Here is a 27,835-nt window from a genome sequence, read left to right on the forward strand (position 1 = left end):
GAGCTGACTGCTGCTCTTACTTTTAGGCACTGCTGTTATAGGAGTGGGGAAAATTCTGATCCTTTCTTGCCATGTTACTGCAACCAGCACTAAAGCATTTCTCATTGCCAAAGTGACACTAACATTTATGTAATTACTTAGCAGGTGGGTTGTGTGCTTGCTTAGTCAGAGAAGCTTACTTCAGGTGTCTGGCAGACATTCAGTTAAAGGCACCATATGATCTGATGCACAGTCCCACCAATCGCACCTCCTGCCGTGATACCCATGTATTACAAGAAGCATAAGTAGAGATTAGATCCCAATTGCTCCATATTGGTGGTGCAGGGAGAGTTTGGGATAATGATCCTGGGCTCCCCCTGCACCAGCAAGTAGGAAACCAGTCAGGTGATTCCTAGTCCCAAACTTGGAAGTGCATCAGTGTCAGGGATTCTGATGCACCCCTGAGGGTGGGAGCCTTGATCAGCCACTAGCCTTGGCTGGGAACCGCAATCAAATGATTGGCCTGGCCACGTGCAATTTAAGGCATGATGGGAACCAGCCATAAAGTTATTCTGCATATTTTGTGTAATAACTGTGTGATTTAGTCCTTGCTTTATTGTACCATTAATTGCATTAATGTGTGGCTGGGTTACTACCTAAGACATGATTAACTGGTTAATCACATCTCAAATGTATTTGCCAGGGGCCTTAGTAACAGATTAAGTCACTGTTCTCTTTTGCTAGCACTCTTGCCAACACAGCAATTGCAAAGTAAACTTAATTCTGTTTTGCCCTTTGTGTGATTGGCAGAATTGTTGAGTCCCAGTTGCAGAATCTATATGATTGATTATGTGTGAGTCAGATGGAAGGCAGCTTGGCTTGTAGAGTTTGCATGGCTAGGCATTCCAAAAATATCTTTATATTTAAATCTAGTAAACTTCATATGAAGTGTTTGAGAGGTGGTAAACAGAACCACATTCTTTCACTGGCACTTGACAGAGTATAAGCAAATTTCTAGCATCTTCATGCCAACTGTGACCATTGTTATTTAGCACATGGTGGAAACATCCCTATCTCTTTCTGCAAGATGTAATGACTGTGTGCCCACTGGGTCAGAAACATATGCTGCACAATCCCCAAACTATTCAACTCTTACTTGGCGTTACTATAAATAACTCTGTGGAGTAGTCAGAGCTTTAAATTGAAAGAGAATTTAAAGCTTTTTGCAGTTGCTTCCTCTTTAGGGTCTTCAGCTTCATTTCTAAACACCTCTCTCACCTCTGGGATGATATTAACCATTAAGATTGGAACTAGAGGTTTTTCATGGTAGATATTGGTGAGTTGGTTTGTTCTAACAAATTCCTGTGGAGAAGTAATCCTGGAATGATGACACTGAAATCACATATTGTATGTCTGTGCATCATAACTGTGTATAGGGCATGTTATTTATATACATAAAAATAAGAATGTGGATAAGGCATGTGGTAGCTTTTCCATCAGTAGACGAACGTATGTAGATGAGCAAATAAATTACTTAGAATTCTAGTGCTTTGTACCTGATTTGCTGTAAGTTTTTTTTTTTCTTCCATCCCCTGTATTCCACTCTTAAGTGGAAGCAAACCACTAGAACTCAAAGTCCGTTTCATTCAAATTTAATGTCACTGCATCTAGTATATCCATACAGGAGCAAACAAATTAAACATTTACAGGTTTCCCTCACTTTGTGGGTTCTGTGTGTGCAAATTTGCTCTTATGCAATGACCTTTTTTATACCAAAAATGGGTTATATGCAAGGTCAATTCACTCTTATGCTGTCAGTGCGGTGAGGGCCCAGTCAGCTGCTTTGTGCAGTGCATTGTGGGAATGACATGCACCAAAATAGTCTCCTGTGTGGATCTGTGCTCCTCACTCATTGTCTGTGACTCGTGTTTCTGTAGTTTCTGTCTCCATTATGATGGTGCCGTTGGCTTGTGTATACTGCCTGCTGGTGCAGGGTACCAAAATTGTCTTGTAAAAGTGATAGAAATGGGTCTGGGGGTTAGAACAGTCGAGGTCTTAGAACGTATCCCTATTTATGACACTGTAAAATTCCCTTTATGCAAATTTGAGTTATGTGCTGTTTTCCAGGAGCGCATGTACAGCATAAAGCGAGGGAAACCTGTATTTTTCAAAAAACTGTGTGGTGCTTTAGGGCTATCTTGTAGTTGTACGTGGACAAAATATGTCACTCCTTTATCTTGAGTAGAGATTCAGAGACTGAGGATCAAGTTGTCTGATAGTTTAAAGTAAGAAATGACCAAAGGCTTCATATGGACTTGAGAGAAGGCACTGGACCGGGACACAGGGAGTCAGGGTTAGCTTTCTGGCTTTGCCATGTTTTTCCCCTGTGACTGGACAAAGCACTCATCTCTATGGTTTAGGGCCACCTGCCTGAAATGAGGAGAATAGTAGGGCTGTGTGAAACTTTGACAGCCGTTTTGTTTTGGAGGTGTTTTGGCCTGTTTTGGTGCCCAAAACTCCAAATCCAAAACAAAACGGAAGGCTCCAAAACATCTCCGAACCTAAATGAAACCATCCAGAATGTTTCAGAAAATTTCGGCGTTTCAGAGCAGAGCTTGCGGGGAAACGAACTAAGGGGCGGTGGAGAGGGAGGACCGCTCTGATGTTGACATCTGTAGCTGGCCAGTGTCTGCAATCTGTCCCCGAGGTTCCTGCCAATCCCAGTGCTCTGGGGGAGGGATGGCAGCCTGCTGTCATCCTGCATGCAGATCCAGGGGCCCGCACCCCCCGGGAGAAGCTTGGCACAGCCCCACAGTCCACACCCTCTGGGCCCCTGGATCTGCATGTGGGATGACAGCATGCTGCCAGCTGGGGCCACTGCCAGCACCCAAGTCTGCTCGGTGCAGCCCACGCTGAACACTGGCAAGAACCCAATGCTGGCGCTGGCTCCAGCTCACAGCGGCAGCCTGCTGTCATCCTGCACGCAGATCCGGGGGCCCACATCCTCTAGGAGGAGTCTGGCACAGCCCTCCTGGGGGGCATGGGCTCCTGGATCTGTGTGCAGGATGACAGCATGCTACTGCTGCTAGCAAGTGATACGAGTTTTGCTTTGAACAGTTTGAGGTGCAGTTTCACAGAAATCCCTGCACCTGTCTCCTTTAAACTTGGCAGGCTTCATGCCCTCAGCAGGGGCTACCATCTCTGCCATTATCATCTGAATCAGGCAAGAAATTACAAAGTTGGAGGGATTTTAGTGATTCTCCATTATAGCCTATGGCCGAATTACCGAAACAGCATTGAAACTCCAAAACGGAGTCGTCCGAATTGAAACGGAGCAGCAATCCAAAACACCAAAACAAATCGCCGTCCCTCTGAAACATCCAAATCCAAAACCGAATCGAAACATAGCCATTTCGCAAAGCTAGCATGCCCCTACCATACGTTATGAGGATAAACTCACTATGTGCATGGATGTTGAAGTAATGAAGGTCAGACCAGTGCCTAAATGCTTAAACCTTCTCTTTTGAACAAATCCTCTGAAATATTTTTCCTTTAGAGTACCAGTTGTCAGCATATTTGGTATTTATCCAGATTCTCTTAAGATGTGTCACTTGTGACCTGGTTATTTTTGAGGAATATGCTATTGTTGCATAATTAGGATTAATACTGTATCTGATGTTTTCCTTTTGTTGCTCTACTGTTACCTATTTGTAATCCCTGTGGCGTGTATGCATTTAGTTTCATTAACCTCACAATTTTGAATGTCAGTGTCTGTCTGGTTACATGTAGAGTTTTTGAGGAGGAAGAGATTGTACAAGATAGCTTTGCATTTCTAAAAACATGGTACACAACCCTAACATTCATGCATATCTCATGTGATTTCTTATGTGAAGCCTCATTTATTTAAATCATTCTTTCCTGATACTACATTCTGAAGGACGATGGGCCCACGGCCAGAGACCTCATGGTGAGATACGCAACAGGAAAAAAGACCACCAAACACAAGAAGCGGTTAGAGAAAGCCATGAGGGTTTTAAAGGTAAGGGAATCTCCAGTGACAGAGTGATGCTGAAAGGTCCATTAATAGCAGAATCTAAACATAAAGTTACTAGCAGTGGCTTGAAGAAGGGAAAAACTCCACACTTCTAAAGATGATTATGAATTGAATGATGCTCAGATTAAGAATGAAGTGAGCAATTGAATCGGGCTTCTCTGGACAACATGCCATTATCCTTTTTTGAGACCATTAATCTGTGTCAAGTTTTCATCTCCATTCATTTACTCATGTGAGCCCTTCAAGCCTGGGAGTTATATTCCTTCCTTCTGTCCATTTTTAGAATGGCTGCCCTTCATCATGTTTTTAAGATGAAACTCACTTTGCTGTCAGAGCAGACAGTTACCTGGAAAGCCACTCATTTAAAACTGTCTCATCCAACTTAGATTGTGGGTGGATTCTGCCTGGACTGACCTCCATCCTTGGGATATACTGTAATAATGCAGAATTTTGTCCATTTATCTGAATTACTGCTCCACAAATCCAAGTGGTGTGTTGAGAATTACGATCTCTATTGTGTGTGTGTTAAGAATTTGAGCAGGGCTTTAGGTATGCTATTTGTTCTGTCTTTAAAAGGACTCCTAGAGCTGAAAGCCTTATTTCTTAAGAAAGGTTAAAATATGGATAAGGTTTTCCTGTTCCAGGGAGGTTAAGTGAAATGGCAGCTTTTTCTGAAATTAACTCACCTGCAAATCTTCCATGGTAAAGAAAAATATCCTTTTCATGCCCAATAGAAACACAAGAAGAAGAAAAAGCCAGAGGTGTTCAACTTCTCTGCTATTCATTTGATCCATGATCCCCAAGGTAAGCCCAATATCCAAGTAAGTTCTCTCAAGCTATATTTGCCTTGGAAATGTTAATACTTGTGTTAAATCCCAGGTCCTGATGTTCAGGCAAAACTTTGTGATGGGAGCATACAAGCATTGAATTTCGACCAGTGGAATCACATTTCCACCAGTAGAAACTCAAAGGGTACAAGTGTTCAACCAGTTTCAGCCAGACCAAAAATGTGGATCCTGTACTTCTTCCTCCTCTGACCAAAGTAGAATTGGCCTCCAATAGAGCTGGTACAAAGAAATGAATGCTTATATGCTTACTTCTTCAATAGAAGACTCCATACTGCCATGCAGCATCCCAGCATGCATTGTTCTGTTCCCCCCAGCCCCCTGGGCTGTGCAGCTGTCAACCTCCACACCGTCCCTCAGAAAATACATTTACCTCATTTGTTGGTAGCCTTTCTTGCCCCAGTTTCAGGCATTTTTTAGCAATTTTTGTTCTTGCCATTCTGGTGTGGTATCCAGTTCATGTTTTGTATGAGGACCCACCCAAACTTTAGAAAATCAAAAGAGCAGTTGACTACCTAATTCTTTGGGGCTGTTTATTCTACAGAATCTCTAGGGGCCTGGGAATGAGATACATTGTACTTGGTGGTCCTTCAATCCCCAACATTATTACTTACCTCTGAGTTTTTCATGTTTCTTTCAGACTTTGCAGAGAAACTGCTAAAGCAGCTAGAGAGCTCTAAGGAAAGATTTGAAGTGAAGATGATGCTCATGGGCCTTATATCTAGATTAGTCGGAATACATGAGGTACAAATTTATATTAATTCCAATGGGATTCTAGGTTTCTATGTCCAGATTGGACCTGAAAGTCTTAATGCAGCCAAGAGAGCACTGTGGGTTCATGTAGAGCAGGAGTGTCAAACTCATGTAGTTCTGTGGGCTGGATGAGTGGTGCAGGGTTGGTTCATGGGTTGGATGAATGGTGCGTGGCAGTGGTCCCATGGACCCATTCCCTTACCCCCACCCTCCACTGCCCTGCAGAATGTATCCAGGATATGCAGCATTTGGTCTGGTCAGTCTGGGATTGTACTGCGTGTGATGCCCATGTGGACCTGGTCGAGGACACATACAGCATCCCAGCCAGTCTGGGACCAAACTGCATGTAGCATCTGCCCCAGAACATCCCATGCAGGCACCTCATGGCACTGGGTCATCTCGACTCAGTGGCAGCACTGGGGGCCAGATGATGGGGCTCTGTGGGCTGGATGTGGCCCATGGGCTGCATTTTTGACACCTCTGATGTAAAGGAATTCCATCCATGGAGACAAGCGTTCAAACCTAGTCTTATGTAAATATCATAAGCCTTAATCATTGGTTTGGCCTCATTTTTGTTGCTTGTGGACTTAGTTCTTTGTTCATTCATTTCATGTAAGCAGCCTTGTGTTGAGAGAGCCAGCAGCATAGCAGCAGTTGTATTGTAGGCTAGTGTTCTCTTTATAGTGGTGCCCCAAAGAAGTGTCTGTTCCACAAGCTGGGTGACCTTGGCTATCTCTTAGAAATACCTTTCATCACAAACTGGCAACTGCCTGCTAACAACAACACAAATAAAAACCACAGTGTAATAGACACACATAGTCATCAGTGTCGTCTAATTTCACCTTTTCCCCTTCAGGCCTAGGAGGAAAGATGCCCTTGTAGCACATGCTGAAGGCTTACAAATTAGAGGTGCACCAATACGTCGGTGCTATATCATATCAGCACCAATATAAGGAAAATTGACGTTATCAGCAATCAGCATTTTTTAGGTGATGTGGCCAGTAAGGTTGCTAGTAAATGCCATGTGCATGCGACCAGCCACAGCACAGCACACAGGCAGCCAAGAATGCAGCCTAGCAACTTGGAGAGCAGTGTCCACCTCGTATGTCTGTTATGTGGGGAGGGAAGGAGCGTTGCGGAGGGGTGCAGATTGAGGCCCCACAGTGAGAGAGGGAGTGGGCCTGGGGCAGGGCCAGGTGCTATACAGCTGGGGCAGAGCACGGGACAGAGCTACAGTTTGTCTGGGGAGCACAGCTCCCACTGCTGCATGTACCTCAGGAGGGCACAGGGCATGTGTGCCCCCCAGATCTGTGTGCAGGGTGAGGGTGGGCTGGGGAAGGGCTGGGCTGGGCTGTGTTTGGGGTGGGTGGCGGTAGTGTTCAGAGAAGGAGGTACGAGCGAGCTGCAGCTACTCCAAAATTCACCATAGCCCCCCCATAGCAGCACTGCTGCCACCTGCCCCAAGCGCGGCCCTGACCCAGGCCCTGTACTGTGAAGAGCTCAGTACCAATGGCAGCCTGCCCTCACCCTGCACACAGATCGGGGGGCATGTGCCCCCCCATGCCCTCCTGGGGTATAAATAGTGGTGGGAGCCACCCGCACCCAGTGGACAAGCCATGGCTCTGTCTTGTGCCCTGCCCCGGCTGTGCAGCACCTGCTCCTGCCCCAGTTCCTCTCCATCCCTTACCACGGAGGCCTCCATCTGCCTGCCCCCTTGCCTCTTTCCCCACAACAGACTTACCAGCTGGACGCTCCTCTCCAAGCTGCCTGGCCACATATCGACAATCGGATCAGTATCAACCAATGTGGCTTGTTAAAAATTGGTCATCAGTATTGGCCCAAAAAATCTCTGTCGGTGCACCTCTACCGTAAATTTGGCACCACTTGAGGTATTTGGATAATACCTGTGTGCATGAGGGGGAAATTGTGTACTGCCTTGGTCACTCCATTGCTGGCTCCTGTTCTGGACTTCTTTAGGAGAAAAGCGAATCACCTGATTTTTTTTTTTTAACAAGTAGAGGATCTGAAATTCTAATTTTTAAATATTGAAGAGAAATGTTTGGGTTTAGTCAGTTCATATCCTAGCAGGCAAATGTCCATTTCATAAAGAAGCCCACTCTTTTGTTCAGCAGTCTTGTTGGAGAAGAGATGTGAGTGGTCAGAGAGAATAAACTATTCTCTCATGCCTAAGATGACTCTTCCATTTTGGGACTGAGACAGGTGTTTCTGATGGTAACGTGGGACAATTTAGAGACGCTTGATCAATTGCCTCAATCTAGACTGTGTGTTTTTTCCAATTATTTGAATGAAATTAGAATTGGAGCCTACTTTTTTAAAGGAACTACCTCTCAGGCTCATCATTTCTTGTTTTTTTTCCCTCAGCTTGAGGTATGATAAATGGGGATCGTGGTTTAAAAATCCCAAATTCTCTGATTTTAAACCCTATAAAATCCTCATTTTTCCATGGTTAAAATGAAATGCCACTATATATAGCTGTTAGTTGAACACAATGTTTTATTGATTTATTTATAATTTTAAAGCAATTTGGAAGCCTACCAGTGCCTCAAGTCATTATAATAAATTTTAAATGCTTGACATATTTTGGCATTTGGTTTGGGGTTTTTTTTATCATGGAAAATTGAAGCTCACCCTGCTCCCTTGGATGACCAGGACTTAGGTCCAGCTGTGGCTGTCTCGCCTGCTGCATTGTGGCACTGAGCAGCCCTAATATGCTACTGCCCTGCCCTTGCCCATGCTGTTACCCCTCACGCCCAAGCCATAGAATCAGAAAATTAGGGTTGGAAGGGACCATAGGAGGTCATCTAGTCCAACCCCCTGCTCAAACCAGGACCATCCCCAACTAAATTATTCCAGCCAGGGCTTTGTCAAGCTGGGCCTTAAAAACCACCCAGGATGGAGATTCCACCACCTCTCTAGGTAACCCATTCCAGTGCTTCACAACTATCCTACTGAGAGGGCTTTTCCTAATATCCAGCTGTCCCTTGTTGCAACTTGAGACCACTGCTCCTTGTTCTGTCATCTGTCACCACTGAGAACAGTCCAGCTCCATCCTCTTTGGAACCCCCTTCAGGTAGTTCAGGGCTGCTATCAACCCCCCCTCAGTCTTCTGTTCTGTGGCTAAATAAGCCCAGTTCATAGATTTCATAGACACTAGGGCTGGAAGGAACCTCAGAAGATCGAGTCCAGCCACCCACGTGAAAGCAGGAGGTCAGCTAGGGTCATAGGATCCCAGCAAGACAAGCATCCAAATTTTTCTTAAAGCTGTTCAGTGTAGGTGCTTGAACCACCTCCTATGGCAGGCTATTCCAGACCCTGGGGGTTCGGACAGTAAAGAAATTCTTCCTTATGTCCAGCCTGAAACAGTCTTGTAGTAGTTTATGGCCATTCAATCTCATCATCACTTGGGGCACTCTCGTGAACAAAAGTTCCCCCAGATACTGGTGGTCACCCCTGATAAACTTATAGGTGGCCATCAGGTCACCCCTGAGCCTGCGCTTTTCCAGGCTAAAGACCCCCATGGCTCCCAGCCTCTCATCATAAATTCTGTTTTCCTGACCTCTGATCATGCACGTGGCTCTCCTCTGGACTCTCTCACGCTTCTCCACATCCCTTTTGAATTGTGGGGCCCAAAACTGGATGCAGTACTCTAACTGCGGCCTCACCAAGGCCGAGTACAGTGGGGAGAATGACATCTCAGGATTTGCTTGAGAAGCATCTGTGGATGCAAGCCAGCGTTTTGGTTGCTTTACTAGCCGCAGCATTGCATTGAAGGGTCATGTTCATCTTGTGGTCAATGATGACCCCCCAAGTCCCTTTCTTCCGTAGTGCTAGCCAGCGTAGCACTGCTGAGCCTATAAGGATGCTGGAGATTTTTCCTCCCAAGATAGAGAACCTTGCATTTTTCAGCATTAAACACCATCAGGTTCTCGACCGCCTGTTTGCTGGGCCTATCAAGGTTAGCCTGGATCACCCTCCTGTCTTCAGGTGTGGATGCTTTGCCCCAAAGTTTGGTATCATCAGCAAACTAGCCAGTCCGCTTCTGACTCCAATGTCCCCATCATTTATGAAGATGTTGAACAATATGGTCCAAGGACAGAGCCTTGAGGGACCCCACTGGTCACAGGGCACCATGATGATTGACCTCCATCAATTACTACCCTCTGGGTCCAGCCATGGAGCCAATTTCCCAGCCAGCAGTTCGCGGTGGACCCAAGGCCACAATTGGCCAGTTTTACCAAGAGGTGATCGCGGGATACCAGACTGAAGGCTTTTTTGAAGTCAAGATATAGGACATCAATCTCTTCTCCCTTGTCCAGGTGATAGGTCACCTGGTCATAGAAGGAAATGAGATTGGTCAAGCAAGAGCTACCCGCAACAAACCCGTGCTGGCTATCCCACAGGATGTTGGTGTTGGCCAGTCCATTAAGGATGGCCTCTTTAATAAACTTTTCTAAGACCTTCCCCGAGATAGAAGTCAGGCTGATGGGCCTATAGTTTACTGGATCCACTTGCCTCCCTTTCTTGAAGATCGGCACCACATTGGCCTTCTTCCAGTCTTCGGACACTACACCAGAGCGCCAGGAGTTTTCAAAGATCCGTCCCAGAGGCTGGGCTATGATGCTTGCCAGCTCCTTGAGTACCCTGGGATGTAGATTGTCAGGGCTGGCTGACTTGAAGGTATCCAGCCTCTTAAGGTGTTCTTTCACGAGGTCAGCATTGATGGAGGGGAGGGCATCTCCCTCACCCGGACCTCCCTGTTCCGTAGTGGGCATGGGCATCCTATGGGATTGATGAAAGACCGACGCAAAGTACCCATTTAATAGGTTGGCTTTTTCCTGGGTGTCTGGTTCAGCAGGGGTCCAATGTTGCCACATATCTGAAAAATGACTTTTTATTGTCCTTGATACTCAGAGCTAGTTGGAGTTCAGTTGCAGTCTTGGCTTTCCTGGTTTGCTCCCTGCAGGACTGGACCAGTGCAGAATAATCCTCCTTGGAGGTGAATCCTGTCCTCCGTCCTTTGTAGGCTTTTCTTTTTAGCCTTAGGAGGTCTACTAGGCCCCTGGAGAGCCAGGGGAGCTGCTGTGCCCTCTTGCTGCCTTTCCTCCGAGATGGAATAGACTTAGCTTGCGCATTCAGGATTGCTTCCTTGAGGAGCAACCACTCTTCCTGAACTCCCCTCCCCCTGGGGTCGTGGTCCCTTAGGGCCTCACTGACAAGCCTCCTGAGCTTGTCAAAGTCAGCTTTCCTGAAGTCAAGGACATCAGTGTTGCTGACTGACTTGCCAGCTTTATGGCGGATGCTGAACCACCCTCAGCTTCTCCTACTAAGTCATGTCCCCCAGTCCCCTAACCATTTTTGTTGCCCTCCGCTGGACTTTCTCTAACTTGTCCGCATTCTTTCTACAGTGGGAGACCGGATGTAGGCTCACTAATGCTGAATAGAGGGGAATAATTATTTCCCTTGATCTGCTGGGAACCCTCCTACTAGCAGCCCAGTATGCTGATAGTCTTCTTGGCAACAGGGGCACGCTGTTGATTTATACTCAGCTTATTGTCCACTGTAACCCCCAGTTGCCACTAGCCCATTATCTATTAGTCAGTTAGCCCCAAGCCTGTAGCGGTGCATGGGCTTCTTCCATCTTAAGTGCAGGACTTTGCATTTGTCCTTATTGAATCTCAGATTTCCCTTGGCCCAATCCTCTAATCTGTCTAGGTCACTCTGAATCTTAGCCCTACCATCCAATGTATCCACTATTTCCTTCCCCCACCCCTCCTCAACTTGATGTCATCCACGAACTTGCTGAGGGTGCAGTCCATCCCATGTTCAGCATATATCCACTCCTGCCTGAGTTCTTTCTCTTGACCAGAAGGATCAAAGATAACACCACCTGTGCCTCCATCTCCTTCCCCCTTGTACCCAGAGCCCTATAGTCACTCTTGATCTGCTCAGGGTCACCCTTGGCAGTATCATTGGTCCCCACATAGATAAGCAGCATGGGGTAGTAGTCACAAGGTTGGACTAGGGGACACCCCCAGCTCTGCCAGTACCCCTTGCTCCTGACGTGCAGCTCCCTGCCTCCCCACAACCCTGCCAGAGGAGGTCCCCAGCTCCTAGGGCTGCGGAACCGGTGGCTGCATACCATCCATTCTCTACTTTGCAGGCACCAGCTGCAGCCGACCAGCAGCGCTCATGTCCTGTCCATGGGAGGCAGTGGCTGGTGTGGCTAGAGCATAGTGTGCCCCCTCCCACCCCCCCACCCCCAGTGGGTGGTATGACCAGAGTGGACCGAGTGAAGCCCATGGTGGGTAGAGGGTGTAGGCTGCCCACTGCAGAGCTCAGGGCTCCCTGCCTTGCTGTCCTCCCTGCAGGACCCTCTGTGGCCCAGCAGGCAGGGCCTGGCACAGGAAGAAAGAGCAGGGTGGTGAAACTCAGTGCTGTCACTACCACCACCAGGAGCCCCATACCAGCCATGGTAAAGCACCTTCTGTCTGCCTGGCAGTAGCAGGGGTGGCAGTGGCAGCACAGAGTTGTGTCCCCCCTGCTACTGCTGGGTGGGCAGATGGTGCCTCACCTTGGCGTGTCTCAGCAGCACTGAGCCTCCTACCCTGCTCAGCTCTCCTGTGCTGGGTCCAGCCTGCTGGGCCACAGAGGCCCTCAGGGGGAGGATAGCAGGGCAGGTAGCCCAGATCCCCGCAGTGGGCAGCCCACATCCTCCCTCACCCTGTGCACAAATCTGGAGGGACATGTGTCCACCTGCCTCAGGAGTGTGCGCAGTGGCAGGGTGCTAGACCCCTGGACAAGCCACCCATGTCTCTGTCTTGTTCCCCCCAGCCAGGCCCTGCATCCATGCATTCCCACTTGGGCCCTGGGCAGCACCTCAGTGGCTAGACAGCACCCCCAGCCCCAGTTGCAAATCCTGTCCCACTCTCCCTCACTATGGCTGCCTCAATATGCACCCCACTAACCCCCAGGCTTACCTGCAGGCAGGAGGGGGAGCTGCTCTCTACATCTGCCTGACTGTATTGCTGGCCACATGCCTGTGTGCATATACACACAGGCATGTAGTGTCACCTGTGTCTCGTTCCCCCCAGCCCCAATCAGCCCCTTGCGGCTTAGAACTTTGCCAGCCTTCAAGGGGAAACCCATGGTTTCTGTGATGTTTTTCTCTGTTAAAGGAGAAAACGCAGTTTTTCCACAGCAAACAGAAAACCCAGATCCCTGATGATAAAACAACAATATTGCCCAGTAATATCCTTACAAGCATACCATGATATTCATTTAAAAATATAATGGAGATTTTGCACCACGTCTATTCAGACAGCGTCAAAAATGCCATAGTTGAGTGTCTAATCTAGTATCAACTTTCCTTCCCACAGCTTTTCCTCTTTAACTTCTATCCCTTTGTGCAGCGGTTCCTACAGCCACATCAGAGAGGTAAGCAGCTGCCTGCAGAATACTCGGCTTCTGGCTCCCTCTTGCATTCTGTGTTCTCCAATTGGTACATGGGCACCAAGTCTCAAGCAGTGGGGCTGTAGAGTTAACAAGCTAGCATGCTTTGTAAAATAGAGGATGGAGGTGCAGGAGGAGGAATGTACTGGCTCTTGTTTCCAGCTCTTGTTATGAGCTAAAAGACCTGATTTCCAAAGATGTTAGTCACTTTTAGCTCAGAGTGAATTAAACTGAGAACTGCATGTATTCAGTGCTTTCGAAGTTGGGGCTAGGTATAGAAGTTACACTTAACATGTAACAAAAAGTGACACTTAACAGAAAGCGCTCTAAAGCTGTATTTGGACAGACGTCCACAGCACATAGAGTGCTTAAAAACGGTGGGTCCCACTCTGTTAACTGTGGATCACTGTGGTATCAGAACTTTACATTACAGCACTTTATTGAATGTCTGTACTGCATCCCATACCGAGTTAAGGTAGGTTGCATTCTGCTGGCATCCCAGAGGCCTACCCCTGGGTGCCTTGCTAGCCTTGGCAGATGCTCATCTGCTCTCGGCGAGCACAGGTCCAGCCCCGCCCCCAGACTGTCTCAGAGAGGAAATAAAAAGGCTCTGTCTCTTCCCTGTGTTGCCAAGTTGGAGAATGGAGCTTCTCTGCTGGTCCCCACCCAGACCCATGCCTGCAAGCTTGAGGTGCAGGATCTACACAGCAGAGAAGCTCCAGTCCCCCAGCTGCAACTTCTGGCTGCGCTGCTTTTTGCCACACCAAGAACTGGAGGGAGGGCAAGGTGGGGGTTGGGAGAACAGAGCCTGGCTGTCGCACAGATCCACTCTCCCAAGCTTGCTACCTTGTGTCTTGGTGGGGGCTGGGCTGGGTCCGCATGGCAGAGAGGCTCTGTTGCCCTAGCTGCAGCTAGGAGCCACTTCTTGCTGCCCTGGGAACTATGGTCAAGGGGTGGAAATGGAGTTTCTCTGCCATGTGGACCTGCTGTGGCCCCCACCAAGACCCATGCCTGCAAGTTTGTGGGGGGAGATCTGTATGGCAGAGAGACTCCATTCCCTGCCTTTTCACCCGTCAGCTGTCTGTGCTGACAGCAGCCAGCCGGCAGGGTGGCAGAGCTGGGGAGAAGGTCTGAGCTGGCCACTCGAGGGCCGGGCGTAGCATTCTCCCACCGCCTCCTGGGAGGTGTGTGCCCCCAGCCTGCTGGCCTCAGCCACTGCAGGCAGGCTCTGAGTCCCCTGCACTGAATAGCACATATGTGTTCTGTTTGGTCCCAACCTAATCTAGAGCACTTTGAGTAAAGCACTGTACTTGGAGCCTTTCTGTCTCTGGCTTCTTGAATGACTGTACACAGCCAGGAATTTTCTCCAAAAGTAGAATTATCTTGCGCCTAAGTTAACCAAGCCCCACAAGCGATTCAGAACTCTTCAGCAAAGTTGTGGGTGCCCTTCGCCACACCATAGTTCAAGCTGAAATAATCAACATTTTGGTCTAATGGTTAGTCATGATAAGTGATTCTGTAGTTCTTTAGGTTCCCAAATTTGCTCTTGTGTGTGGGATTTGAGCACATAGGACATAGACCTAGCAGTAGTGCCAGGAAAAATGTATAAACTTTCAAAAACCAGAACGGCTGTCTACCCCAGAAGTCACCTCTTTTCTTTTCCAGAAGTGACCAAGATACTTCTTTTTGCTGCACAAGCTTCACATCAGCTGGTGCCACCAGAGGTCAGGCTTTCTCTAAATCTTATCTCTTAATATTAACAATAGATTGCATGCAAACTTGTGACCAGAGAGCGACACTTGTCTAAAATTGCATTATGGTAGCACCTAAAATGGTGGGTGCCAACCTTTTTAGCAGGCATGCCACTTCAATCTGCTTCCTCTACCTGATCTTACCTGATCTGCTGCTCTGTTTTGTGTTTCCTCTTCTGTGTTCCCTGCCCAAGCTCCTCCTTTGCTTTATGCTTCTTGGCCTGTCCTCCCTGCCTGATCCCCTACTCCAGGGGTGAGCAAAATGCGACCTGGGGACCGGATGCGGCCTGCCAGCCCATTTTATCCGACCCGCAGGGCCTCTAAAAACTTTGGAAAATTAATATTAATCTGCCCTGGGCTGCCTGTCATGCTGCCCTTGATGGCTTGCCAAAACTCAGTAAGCGGCCCTCTGCCCAAAATAATTGCTCACCCCTACCCTACTCTGTCTTCTACTTCCTGCCCTGTTGGCTGCTATGCAGCCTGTCTCCTCCTTCATCTGTCGCTTGCCATGCCCACTGGCTGTCTGTGACGCTTTTCACAATGAATTTAAACACTCTTGCAAAAGCAAAGTTTGGATTCTATTTTTGCTGTGGGTTGGGCTAACTTCCCCATTATGCTGAGTGCTGATTGTTCATGCCCCAAAGAAGTAATGATTTTCCTGGAAGATCCTGAAGCATGATATTATTCAGATGCAGTGTGAACCCTATTGGTTATTTAAGACAAATCCAGGGTGTGTTTTTTATAAAAATTGAAAAAATTCTCTCTGCTTTGTGGGATGTGTGCATCATAAACATGCTGCATGGATTAGAATGACTTCAAAAGTGGCCTCTTTAGGGGCCAGCCCTCAAATTTTGAATGAGTTGGCCTTTCTGGACCTTGTATTGTATAGAAGAGAATAGAACTACCCCAAGAGTGGTTCAATCTGGCTTAATGTTTATTTTTATTTTTCAGATTGTCCAGTCAGTATTAATGACCATCGCCAACAATTTTGTCACTGACAAGAATTCTGGGGAAGTTATGACTGTGGGGTATGTATAAAAACTTGTGAAAGCCCTCTCTGTATTATCTGAGAGGACGACAGGGACCTGGAAACACTGTACAAATGACAGAAAAAGAAAACACCCTTTGAAATAAAAATAAATTCAGAATATTTTAGCACATTTATCGTGCTTTTGACGTGTAGTGCATTTTGAATGCGTTAAATTGCTTTTTAATTGCTTGAAAACATAATGGTTTTAATGTTTAGCCTGTGATACTAGTTCATTGTGCAGAGAGATTTCTCTTTAATGATGCAATGTTCTAAGTCTTTTAACTCTTTAGAATTCAGATCTTGAGGAATGCTCGTATGCATTTCTGATGGATGAACTATTTATCTGTAAACTAGCACTCTTATGAACTTGTAGAATCTAGTCTTTGCCATCATAGTCTGCTAATGGCTGAAATTATACAAGCACCAACGAATTTAAACACTCTTGCAAAAGAAAGTTTGGACTCTTTCCTTGACCAGTAAAACTGGTGTGTATTTCTGAAAACCATAATGTAGACTAGGGTGTAGGGTGTATAACTAGCTGCTTTTTTTTTTTTTAATAGACACTTGGTGAACCACAAAAACATATTTTTTCAGGAGTAAAAGGGAGCTAGTCAACTGTAGCTACTAGCTCCACTGATGTTCTTAGCATTAGTTTGTTTTTTTTCTAATGTGGTTTTAAGCGTAGGCAAAATGAAGTCTTGGTGTGTGTGTAAATGTACTTTAAAAGGGAACTCATGAGTATACAACTCTCCAGGGTGGACTGTCCCTGCAGATCAAACCATGGATAAAATGCAGAAAGACTCCTAATGACTCTACTAAGCATAGGTATAGATAATGTATAGATACAGTGGAGAGAAAAAGCAAAAATAGCTTAATGTTCAGAGCTGTTGAACACATACAGCTCATGCATCTGAAAACTGATCCTAATTGTGGCTCAGAAAACCCTTGTGCTAGTGATGCAGGCCCTGGGATAGGCAACTATAGCGAGATGAAGTCTCTGATGCACTCTTCTTGCCTTGTTCTGGGATTGGTTGGTTCTCAGACACATTAGCGCAGTATGAAACTACCACCCCTTGGCAAGCCAGAATGTCTCTCCATTGTGTTACTGAAGCAAAAACAAAATTTAAAACATTAATTTTTCAGAATTAATGCTATAAAAGAGATAACTGCAAGATGTCCTCTGGCCATGAGTGAAGACCTGCTGCAAGACCTTGCACAATACAAGTCTCATAAAGATAAAAGTAAGTTTTTACTACCTGCAGGCATAAAAGGATGTTGGGTTTTTAACCATGTCTATCCTGTAAGTTCTAATATTGCATCACATGGTCATAGCCAATAAAATAGTGGGAAATATTCTTTCTAAGCTGGAAAGTTGAGGACAGTTTTTGTGTTGGTCTCCTTCAAATCTTTGTCTGTCTTGGGTGTTTTCTCATGCAAGAGGCTAAGTTCTTGGGGCAAGAGGAGAGGGGAAGGAGGCATAGTTACATAGCACCAATGAACTGAAACTTAACTAGGGCTTGATCCTGCAGTGTTAAAATTGATCTGAACTTTGCCATTGACTTTAAGGGGTACAAAATCAGTTCCAAAATTATCATTGATTTGTGATGTAATCCTGGGAGATTTTGTTTTTGAATGTAATGGACATAGTGGCAGCAGCTTAAGTTTTGAAGAAGAATTTTGTGGACATTATGCTACTAAGTAGAAGTAGAAGAGGACAGAGAACAGCCCTGAGAACAGCCCTGAAAGATGATGCCGTAAGGCTGAAAGAAGAGCTGAAGAGTTGAATAGCTCAGGCTGTTGGAAAATACATGGGTTGTCATAGTAAAACTAAAAAATAATTTCTTTGTCTTCAGCTTAACCACAGCTCAAATACTAGGTCTAAAAAAAGATAAGTTTTTATGGTTTTCTGGTTTTGCTAAAAAATTGAAGAAAAACCTTATTTCCCAGTTATATGAAATGAGCACTTTTCCCCCTTGAGAAACAGCCCCTCCCCACCTCCAAATTTGAGTACAGAGCAAACAAAATATCATATTTTATCCAAAACAAAACATTTTACTTTTATTTTATATTTATTTATTTAAAAATTAAATGTAGCTACATTTGGTCTCTGTTTCTTGTTGAAAATATTGAGATGAAATGTTTTGACTCTTCCATAATTATTATTTTTTTTTTCAGATGAAAAGATTCAAACTTGCAAATAGTTTGTTCACCTGAAATATGTATTTTTCATCAAATTAACTGTGTCAGACCAACTTAATTTTATATAGAAGTGCAAAGCATAGTTCTAACCTGATGCTTTTCCTTTTCATTTGTTCCAAATTCTGTGCTTTTCCAATGAATTTAGTTATTCCTTATTTTTTTTTCTACAGATGTAATGATGTCTGCAAAAACTCTCATACATCTTTTCCGTTCATTAAATCCTCAGATGCTTCAGAAAAAATTCAGAGTAAGAGGTGTTCCTGTTTGATTTAAATTTGTTCTGAAGCATGAGCTTGTAATACCAGAAAGAAAAATGCAATAACTTGTGCATTTCAGCTGGGGTTGTGGTTGATTGTACATGTTCTTAAGGATGTGTGTGTTACTTTTTACCCTACTTACCTTTTATGGGTTATGGCAGGGATGGGCAATTATTTCAGCTGGAAGGCCACATAATGGGTTTTCGTGAGCTGTTGAAGGCCACAAGGGTAACCCCACCCCTTGACAAGTGCCCTGACCCCTGGTTGCCATCTAAGGACTAGAAGTCTCACCCCCTAACCTTTGCCACCAGACATCCCTCCCCTTCCCCTAGAAGTACATCTTTTTGGGGGAGTGGGGTGCCATCTTTGACCTGGAAAACAGTCTTATACTAAAAATCAAACATCTACAATAACATTTTTTAATTTTATTTAAAAAAATATTTGTCCTAATTTGTGTGTTTGCATAGCGTGTATAGAGGTGATTGCATAATAGCTCAATAGAAAGTCTTTCTCTTGTATATAGTGTGGGGGATAGGGGGAGTGTATGTAGGGGATGGTGTGGGGTGTGCATGGTTGGGGGAGTATCTGCTTGGGAGTAGGTATGTGGGGTGGGGGGGTGTGGGTGGGGTATGTGGGTGTATGTGTGTGGTTGGTGTGGGTAGGATGAGGGTGTGGCAGCAGTTTGGAGTGTCGCTGAATATGTGAGGGGTGTGAGTACGGTGGTGTTGGGGTGTGGTGTGTGTGGGAGAGTGTTGGGTATGTGTATGAGTATGGTGGGGTGTGGAGTGTATGGGGTCAGTCTGGATGTGTATGTGGGATGCGTACTTGGGGTATGGGTGGGTTGGGTGGGGGCTTCTTCCCCAACCCGGTCTTTGTGGGATGGCTGGGCCTAGCTCCTCCACTCATCAGGTGTGGGTGGAAATCAGCACTGCCTGCCTTGCTCGCAGCATGCTGCAGAAGGGCGGGGAAGCAGCTGCTGTTGCTGGTGGACAGCAAGGGAAACCCCGGGAGCAGGAGCTGAGTCTGGCACCACCAACCGTCTTGGCCTCTGTCCCATGCCTTCCCAGGAGGGCTGCAACCAAGGTCACAATGATTCTTGCTGTTGCTCCCACCCCACCTGCCCGGCACATCAGCAACAGCCCTGCCTGGAAGTTGTGCCCGCTGGCCAGGGCTGGGGCCCACCAGCAGGGGAGTCTGGGAGCACAGCACATGCTGCCCCAGGCAGGAGTGGATGGGACTCAGCCCCATGTAGAGCACAGCAGGGGCAGCTGCTGCCTGGCCCAGATGCAGTTAATTGGGGGAGGGGGGTGCCCATCTGCTGGCCAAATCCAATCAGGTGATCGGCTAGATTTGGCCGACAGGCTATATTTTGCCCACCCCTGGGTTATGGACCTGTTGTAGCAATGCTTGTTTATTTCCAGTTTATAACAGTTATAAATAAAATTAACCTGTAGTTATTTGATCCATGCTTTCTCAAATTTGGGAGTATATATATGCACTTGACTCTATATTAATATTGGCAGATAACTTGCTTTTTCATTGAAGAAGAAACAACTTTTAATTTTACAGAGAGAGAGTTTTAAAGGAAGGGTCTGCTTAAACTGTGCTCTGTTTACATACAGGGTAAACCTACTGAGGCTTCATTAGAAGCCAGAATCCACGAGTATGGAGAACTGGATGCCAAAGATTATATTCCAGGAGCAGAAATATTAGAGGATGAGAAAGAAGAGGAAGGAGGAAGGGAAGAAGAAGGTTGGTTGATTGTGTATATTTCTGTGCTCTACAGCATTGCCACTAAAATTCAAATATATAAAAAAATCTTGTAACCTCTTTCTTAAAATTGTCATGGTGAAGTCTTGAATAACCCAGGCCTTATCTTTATCTGTTCAGTGAAGCAGCAGTGTTAATGCCCTCTTTTTGGTTGACATTAGCTCTGTGCTGCTTTGACTGTAAGAAATAAGAGGGTCATCTTTAAGGCTTCTCCTTAAAGATTCATCTTTAAAGCAAAATGTATCATATGTCTTCAAAACTGCATGCTCTCCCCAAGGGAAACATCTGTTTGGTTGTTAACTTTGGATAAGCAGGGGTATTGTAAATCGGGGTTAAAGCATCTGGGAAAAGCTGGGTACATTGAAAGTATGTGTGGCTTCTGCCAGTTTCTGTATGCAACAGGGGAAGGAAACAAGCGTTACTATCAAAGCATATTGGAAAACCAAAATGTCAATACCCAGGTAAAAATTAGTTTGTGTCCTATTTCTTTACTTTTCTGCAATACTTTGTATGTCTATCAGTCTCTTCAATTACAATTAAGTAAAATACCACTCAAATTGTTGAAAATATGTGATTCTTTCATGTAATGTGTGTTGCTTTGATATTCAAGTAAACTAATTGGATGTTGGACACAGTAAAGGAAATAGACAGATACATATGTATAAGGTGCCCTGCACAGTAGAATAATTACTTGACTTGATAGTTTCAGATTGCTACAAGCCATTACTACTGCTCTGTGTGCTTGTGTGTACGCACGCATGCACATGCATGCACAAATGCAGAAATCTTGCTGCTACTGAGACGCAAATAATTTTGAGCAGAGCAGGGCAGGGATTTTGTAGGGTATCTAAAACATTATGGATATTGTTTAAAAATATCCAGCTTTAAATAGTAATCAGATTTCTATAGTAAGTTGGCAAACAATGCTTGCCTGGTATTTGAATAATTTCACAAATGATTCAAATGGAAGTCAAACGGAAGTAATTTAAAACTGCTTCTCTGGCAACGGTGCATATTTGCAGGAAGAAATGTCATGGATGGAAGCAAGAGTTTGTGTTCCAGTCCTAACTTTTTCAATTATCTAGAGGTTACACTATTGAATATAATTTTAGTTAGTGGTTCTGTGCACCTTTTTTCTTCTGCAGATGGATGGGAAAGTGCCAGCACAAGTGAGGAAGATGATGGAGATGGAGAATGGATTGATGTGCACCATTCCTCAGATGAAGAGCAGCAAGTAGTGAGTTGGTTTTTTTCTTTTTAATCACTTCAAATCTAAATGCAGTCTTCAGATACTCAGTTTAATTCTCTACAAGCTTATGCTGTCATTTAATTGCTTGCTTTTGCACACAACGTGCATAAACACTTCTAAATCAACACTGTTGTTGCACCCCGTTTGCACAAGTACACATGAATATTCATGGATTGAAGCAGATAAGAATCAGCCTTGTGTGTGTATATAGGTCTCATGCCCCTTTGTAATTTGGAGGAAAGAAAAGGGCCTTGTTCTATAAGATAATAGCATTCAAGTTAACTCCACAAAATGATTGTGTAAAGGCCCTGATGGTCCTCCTATGTGCCTTGGGTGACAGGCAGAGAACATCAAAAATATGCCTGTAGAAGAACAGAAATGTAGAGCTGCAGCTGTTAGCACAAGTAGGATTTTAACTCAAGAAGACTTCCAGAAAATCCGCCTCGCCCAGCTTTCCAAAGAACTCAACTCTGCACCAGGCAAGGCTATGAAGAGGAAGAACATTGAGATAGACAGTGAGGAGGAGGAAAGGTAAGCAAACGTACTGATGTGCATTTATCACCTTTCCCATGAGGTAACAAGTGTATTATTTATAGTACCTGGGAGCCCTAGTCAGGAACCAGAACCCCATCATACTACATGCTGTATAACTAAATAACAAAGATGGTCTCTTCTGACAAAGATGCTATAATCTACATATGAGACAGCGGAATTCACAGGAAAGCTGCTGTTGCTTCTAAGGGCCAGTTAGTATGCTGCTGTTCTGTGCAGCACAGTTCAGATACTCATGCAACTATCCAAGGAGTATAAGATTAGTTAGACTAGTCATATTATCAGCCAGGTTGTCAGTAATGTAGGGTTAAACACAAATCCAAAATGTATTTTTATACCACATTTTACACCTTAAGTGCTGATATATATCCCAAAAGACTTCCCAGTTATAGATTTCTGTAACAAATCATATTATCTATTGTGCCACTACAAACAAGTTATGTTACTGATCATGAACTAAACGCACTTCATTGCCCACATGGGACTGAATGAACCTGACACTTCTGCCAATTTATTTACAACAGGGGTGCTTGACCCTTGTTTTGTGGGTCAGATTCAGCTCATGGAACCCTGTCACCCAGCCTGCAGGGCTCCTCATAGGTTTGAAAATTTAGTGGCAGGGGAGCAGTGACAGTATAGATGTGTCATTCCCATGCTGCCTAATTCCTGGACCCCTGGGGAGCCCCACAGGCTGGACAGCATAGTCCTGCATGCTAAACTGAGCATGCAGAGCCCAAATTGGGTGTGTAGGGCTTGTCAGAGGTGACATGGGGCCTGATCTGGGCGTGCAGGAGCTGTGCCTGCACCATTCATCCAACCCACAGGACCAGAAGCTTGAGTACTACTGATATACAGTATTCCTACTTGCTTTTTGTATCTATGGCACCAAGCTTGGTCATGCTGTCCTATATATACTCCTCTTATCTATCAGTTTGTACTAATCCTGTCCATACCAGAGTGTTCTTAAATAGATTCCAAATGTTTTGGTGCTTCCTTTTTGACTTCCCCTGAACTTCACATGTGTACCTTTCAACAACAACTGCTTTGGGCCTGCCTTGTGGCTCACAGAGAAGACAGGCAAATGGGGAGCTACAACGGATCCCTTGATAGATGGTCAGTGGGCTGAGAGCCATGCCTGTCCTTTAAGATTTTTTGTGGTGAAGGCAATAAAGTTTTAGAGGTTTATGAGGCAGTCCTTCCAAGCAAGGGAGGTAGCCCAGGAGAAAGCACAAAGGTGTACACTTGAAAAGGTAAAGAGCAGGCAATTATGTCATTGGAGGCAGAAAGGGACATCTCAGCAATGAATAAGAGATGATGGGGAGGGTGAGGATGTGATGAGCCCATGTATGAGAAGTAGCCAGATGATGACTGTGTTTCCATTTTTGCAGAGGAGAGCTGCTTTCACTCTGGGACATTGAATATCTACATAAGAAACCCAAATCTGACAAAGAAACAAGGCTGGCAACAGCAATGGTAAGGACCTTTAAAGTTTCAGATCCTGTCTCTAGATTTTTTTTCTCAAGGGATTCATACTTTGCAATCTGGGAAATTACAAGAACTCAGAAGAGGGAGATTCAGAGGATATCAGCACAGTTAGGTAGATGCCTTCCTGCTGCTAGCGTTTTGGAAAATCTCTGCCCTCTTAAGATTTTTTTTTTTTTTTTTATCCTGACACAGAACACTGCTGAGCTCAGTTAAGTGCCTGTCCTCTGACCATGAGTGATGCTTAGTGCAGGGTTTTTTTAAAAACCTTTTGGAGACTTTTATTCCAATCATTTATAACATGTATGAAACTAGCCCTGGAAAAAACAGGTTGAATCTGTACTTATAGTTGCTGGTGTGGAGAAGTGTGTACAGGGATAAATTGTGACACAGCAGAGGTTAGCTAGATGTTGCAAGTTGTGAGAGAGGAGATAATTCTGTAGATTTTTTAACAGTGATTTCTTCCTTAGGCTGGAAGGACAAACAGAAAAGAATTTGTGAAAAAGAAAACCAAAATGAATCCATTTGCCAGCTCCACTAACAAAGAAAAGAAGAAAAAGAAGAACTTCATGATGATGAGATACAGTCAGAATGTTAGGACAAAAAATAAGAGGTCCTTCAGGGAAAAACAGGTAGGTATGCTGCTTACACCAAGAAACAAGTAAACCAGAGACTGCTCAGTGATGCTCTTTTCTGACAACAGTGTAGAATTTGTTACAGAAAAATGTTCATCACTTGCTTAGGGGACTTTTTATGTAATTCAAGATTTCACAGTATCAGGACTTGGTGCAGAGGAACATACGATAGATTGCATCTCTTCAAATGATGCCTGTTTGCTAGTACACCCAGAAAAAAGGGCCCTTCTACAGGTGGAACATTCCTTTGCCTTAGTATGCATGTTGGAAATCTGTGTTCTAACAAGCCACTGGGTGTAGGCCTCTTGTCAGAGGAGCCACCTTATATCATGGCTTTTCTTTGTCAGTGTAATAAAGACAGGGTTATGTTGTAAAGTAGTTGGTAGGGTTGTAGCATGATTTGGGAATGTAATTATAACCTGGTTTGGTCCCCTAGCCTAGAGCCCGTGGTTCCTGAACTTTTGATACCTGGGCCACACTTTTTTTTTTCTCGATTTAAAACTGGTGGTGCACTTCACTCTTAAACCCGAAAAGGGGGTGAGGGTGGGGTAGTGTTTCAAAATATGTAACATTTCATTCCTGTGCCAGAGGAAATCATGCATCTTTCTTTAAGCAAAGGACTAGTCTATACTAGTGCTTCTCAACCTTAGCTTCAAGGCCCCCATCCATAACTTTTCTGAATTTTGTGGCAGCCCAATTGAAAATCACTGAGAGATCTAAATTCAGAGAAGATATGGAGTGTGGGGGGGACCTTGAGGCTAAAAAAGTTGAGAGTCGTGATCTAGCTGGTGCTATTTAAGGGCAGTGGGGGAAGGACCTTTCCATGATGTGCCCTATTATTTCCAGTTTGCCCGTCTCACCCCCAGTCTGTACCTCAGGGGGCAAGGGCAGCACCTGCTACAGAAGCTGTTCCTTCAGGGTTTCACATGCTAGTGAGCACCCCCACTACTCCTCCTACCAGTCCCAGGAGTATGGGGGGAAGCGGAAGGGAAAAGCCAGGCTGCAAAATGAAGCTCTGCCTGTACGTCTACCTGCCCATTACCAGCAGAAGGTGTTGCTGGGAGAGGCATAGGGGTTGCCTGGGGGCAGGGAAGGGTAGGGAAAGGCAGCAGTAGCAGTGGTAGTCAGAGTAGTCCCCAGAGGAGCAACCCCAGGCACTGCTGGAGTAGCTGGGGCAAGTGCAGGGTAGTGGATGGGAGATGGAGTGCATTTGCCTTGCACCAGGATCTTGTGGCATGCTCCCATCATTCTTGCAGAGCACTACTGCCAGGGAAGCCGGGTAGGTATGGCAAGCTATTTCCTTCTCCCTGTATAAGAAAAAATAAGAGGGCTGATACTTGTTATGGGACAAGCATTTAGTGCAGTAGTTCTCAACTGGCTGTCTCCAGGCTGTAGTGCTTCTGCTGCCAAGTGGAACTGCACCTCTACTTTCAGAAAGCACCTATGGAGCTGGACAGTGAAGTAGCTGCAGCAGGAGGGTGCACTCCTGCATGCATTAGGTGCATCTCAGTCTGGCTTTGCACACACCTCCTGGAAATGGGTTCACAGGGCAGCAGCAGTGTCACCCATGCCACAGCACCCTTGAAAGGCATCCTGGTTAAGAACCACTGACCTAAAGGTGTTTCAGTTCTGTTTATGCTTCTGTGATGATCTCATCTGCTAACATTTTTTCCCCTAGAGGTGACTGACAGTGATCAGTGGACTATTTGTATGAATAGCATACACATCAGAGGAGAGGTTCTGTGTTACAAGTGGCAGGTTTTTTTATTTCAAAATACCTCAGTACTCCACGGTTTACACAAACTGATGTTTTATCTTTGTATTACAGCTGGCTTTACGAGATGCGCTCTTGAAAAAGAGAAAAAGGCTTCTGAAATAACAGTTGAAACAACAAAAGAAGAGATGGTTTTATATTATTGTGGGGTATTACCCTAGAAATGTTCGTGGTGTTATATATAAGTACAGGATAACCATCACTGAAAAGCTGAATGTTGATTGCCTGTAACTGAATATAACTGATGCTGGAATGTGACTCTTTGTGACAGTACTTTTGAGAGGAGCAAAGAGGCCTTAATATTCAAGATCTTGATTTCTGGAACATCCCTAGAGGGGAAACAATTTAACTTTTTATTGACTATAACTTATTTCCAGTTAAGTAGTAATGTAAATATTCAGGTAAAACTTTTGACAATTTGGTGTTTGCTTTAATTAACAAGTCCGGCAATGGGAAGGACAACAGAAGTCCTAAATCAAACAATGTAAAGTGTGTGTGTCTTGTGATTGGTCTTAAGGATGGAATTTTTTTGGACTTTAAAATAAACCTTTCTAAGTGGTCATGTTTACTTTCCTCTCTGGGTTTAAAACAACTAGTTTCATAGTTTGTCCAAGTCGGTGAAATGATTGTGGTTGCACAAAATTCTAGAATGCTGTATTATAAGGCAGGAGTAGAGAGAATAGGTAAAAAAGATGTGTGTTTTTGTTTTTTTAAAAATGCCCCACATGTAACACTAGTGGACACCAACATCTGCCTGTACCAATTTGTTGAATGGGGTCTAAATCTGTACAGAAGCTTAAATGAAGTACATATCCTTATCCACATCTGCAGCCTGCCCTTTTATTCTGTGGGAAAGTTTTGCTATACAGTTGTTTTCCCCCAGGAATAATTTACATTCTTTTTCTGCCATGGCTTTTTTCTCCAACTTTTTTCCTTGACTGTTCTATTTCAGGGGGGTTTTATCAAGGCTTTTTTTTTTTTTTTTTTAAATATAGACATTCATTTTTATTCCACTTTTCCCTATATAGGATGACAGGAGAATAGAACTAAAAGGGACCTCATGATGTCATCTAACTCAGCCCCCTGCCCAAGGCAGGATCACCCCAAACTAAACCATCCTGGCCAAGTGTCTGTCTAACCTGCTCTTGAAAATTTCCAGGGACTCCGCAACTGCTCTAGTTAGCCTGTTCCGCTGCTTGGCCACTCTCCTAAGAGTTCTTCCTATTCTCCAACTTAAATTTCTTCTGCTGCAGCTTGAGGCCATTGCTCCTAGTCCTATCCCCTACAGCAGGGACAGGCAATTATTTCAGCTGGAGAGCCACTTGCCAAGTTTTGGCAAGCTGTTGAGGGCCACATGGGTAGCCTTGCCCTTTGACAGGTACCCTGCCCCCTAGGCACCATCTTGTGACTGGAAGTCCCACTCCCTAACCCCTGACCTTGGCCACTAGAAGTCCCTCCCCTTGCCCCTAGAAGTATTCCTTTCAGCAAGGAGTTTTGCCATCTCAGAAAGCAAACATCTAAACATTCATTAATTTGGTTTAAAAAAATATTTTGCCCTGATTTACATGTGTTTGCGTAGGTTACACAGAGATGACTGCACAATAGCTTAAAATGAAGTCTTACTCTTGTATATTGTGGGGGGTGGGTATAGGTTTGTGGGGGACTGTGGGTATCTGAGGTGAGGGAGCATGTGGGGGGGTGTGGGTATGGGGTTTGTGGGGAGCCTGGGGTGTGTAAGGGGATATAGGGGTGTCTGTTTGTATGGCTGTGCAAGGCAGGGGGAATCAGCCTGTGAACACACATGCACGTGCGTGCATACAACAGACACACACTGTGCCTGCCTGTCTGTCCCCCCGCCATGCACTCTCCCTGCCTGCACACATACATACTGCCTCTGGCTCTTGTCAGCTTTGACAGGCTGCCAGGGCAAATAAATACTAATTTCTTAAATTTTTTAGGGGCCTGGCAGGCTGGATAAAATGGCTTGGCAGGCCGAATCCAGCCTGCAGGCCATATTTTGCCCAACCCTGATCTA

At 45.1% G+C, this 27,835-nt stretch overlaps 1 protein-coding gene across 1 annotated transcript in view; it reads left to right on the forward strand.

The window, feature by feature from the left end:
* The window catches only part of SDAD1 (SDA1 domain containing 1), a 34,335-nt gene extending 7,973 nt beyond the window's left edge, over nt 1-26,362 (forward strand). The window contains exons 9-22 of the mRNA XM_090032033.1: nt 3,917-4,018; nt 4,768-4,837; nt 5,519-5,622; nt 13,029-13,086; nt 14,767-14,825; nt 15,804-15,880; nt 17,026-17,123; nt 18,252-18,328; nt 19,961-20,090; nt 21,254-21,345; nt 21,698-21,888; nt 23,298-23,382; nt 23,862-24,023; nt 25,855-26,362. Of these exons, the coding sequence (XP_089888159.1) occupies nt 3,917-4,018; nt 4,768-4,837; nt 5,519-5,622; nt 13,029-13,086; nt 14,767-14,825; nt 15,804-15,880; nt 17,026-17,123; nt 18,252-18,328; nt 19,961-20,090; nt 21,254-21,345; nt 21,698-21,888; nt 23,298-23,382; nt 23,862-24,023; nt 25,855-25,905 (1,356 nt within the window). The 3' untranslated portion in view covers nt 25,906-26,362. The remainder of the gene's footprint in view (nt 1-3,916; nt 4,019-4,767; nt 4,838-5,518; nt 5,623-13,028; nt 13,087-14,766; nt 14,826-15,803; nt 15,881-17,025; nt 17,124-18,251; nt 18,329-19,960; nt 20,091-21,253; nt 21,346-21,697; nt 21,889-23,297; nt 23,383-23,861; nt 24,024-25,854) is intronic.
* The last annotated feature ends 1,473 nt before the right edge of the window (nt 26,363-27,835 follow it).

This window comes from Crocodylus siamensis, chromosome 2, assembly GCF_052110815.1.
Source record: "Crocodylus siamensis isolate JL-2025a chromosome 2, ASM5211081v1, whole genome shotgun sequence".
Taxonomy (NCBI): domain Eukaryota; kingdom Metazoa; phylum Chordata; order Crocodylia; family Crocodylidae; genus Crocodylus; species Crocodylus siamensis.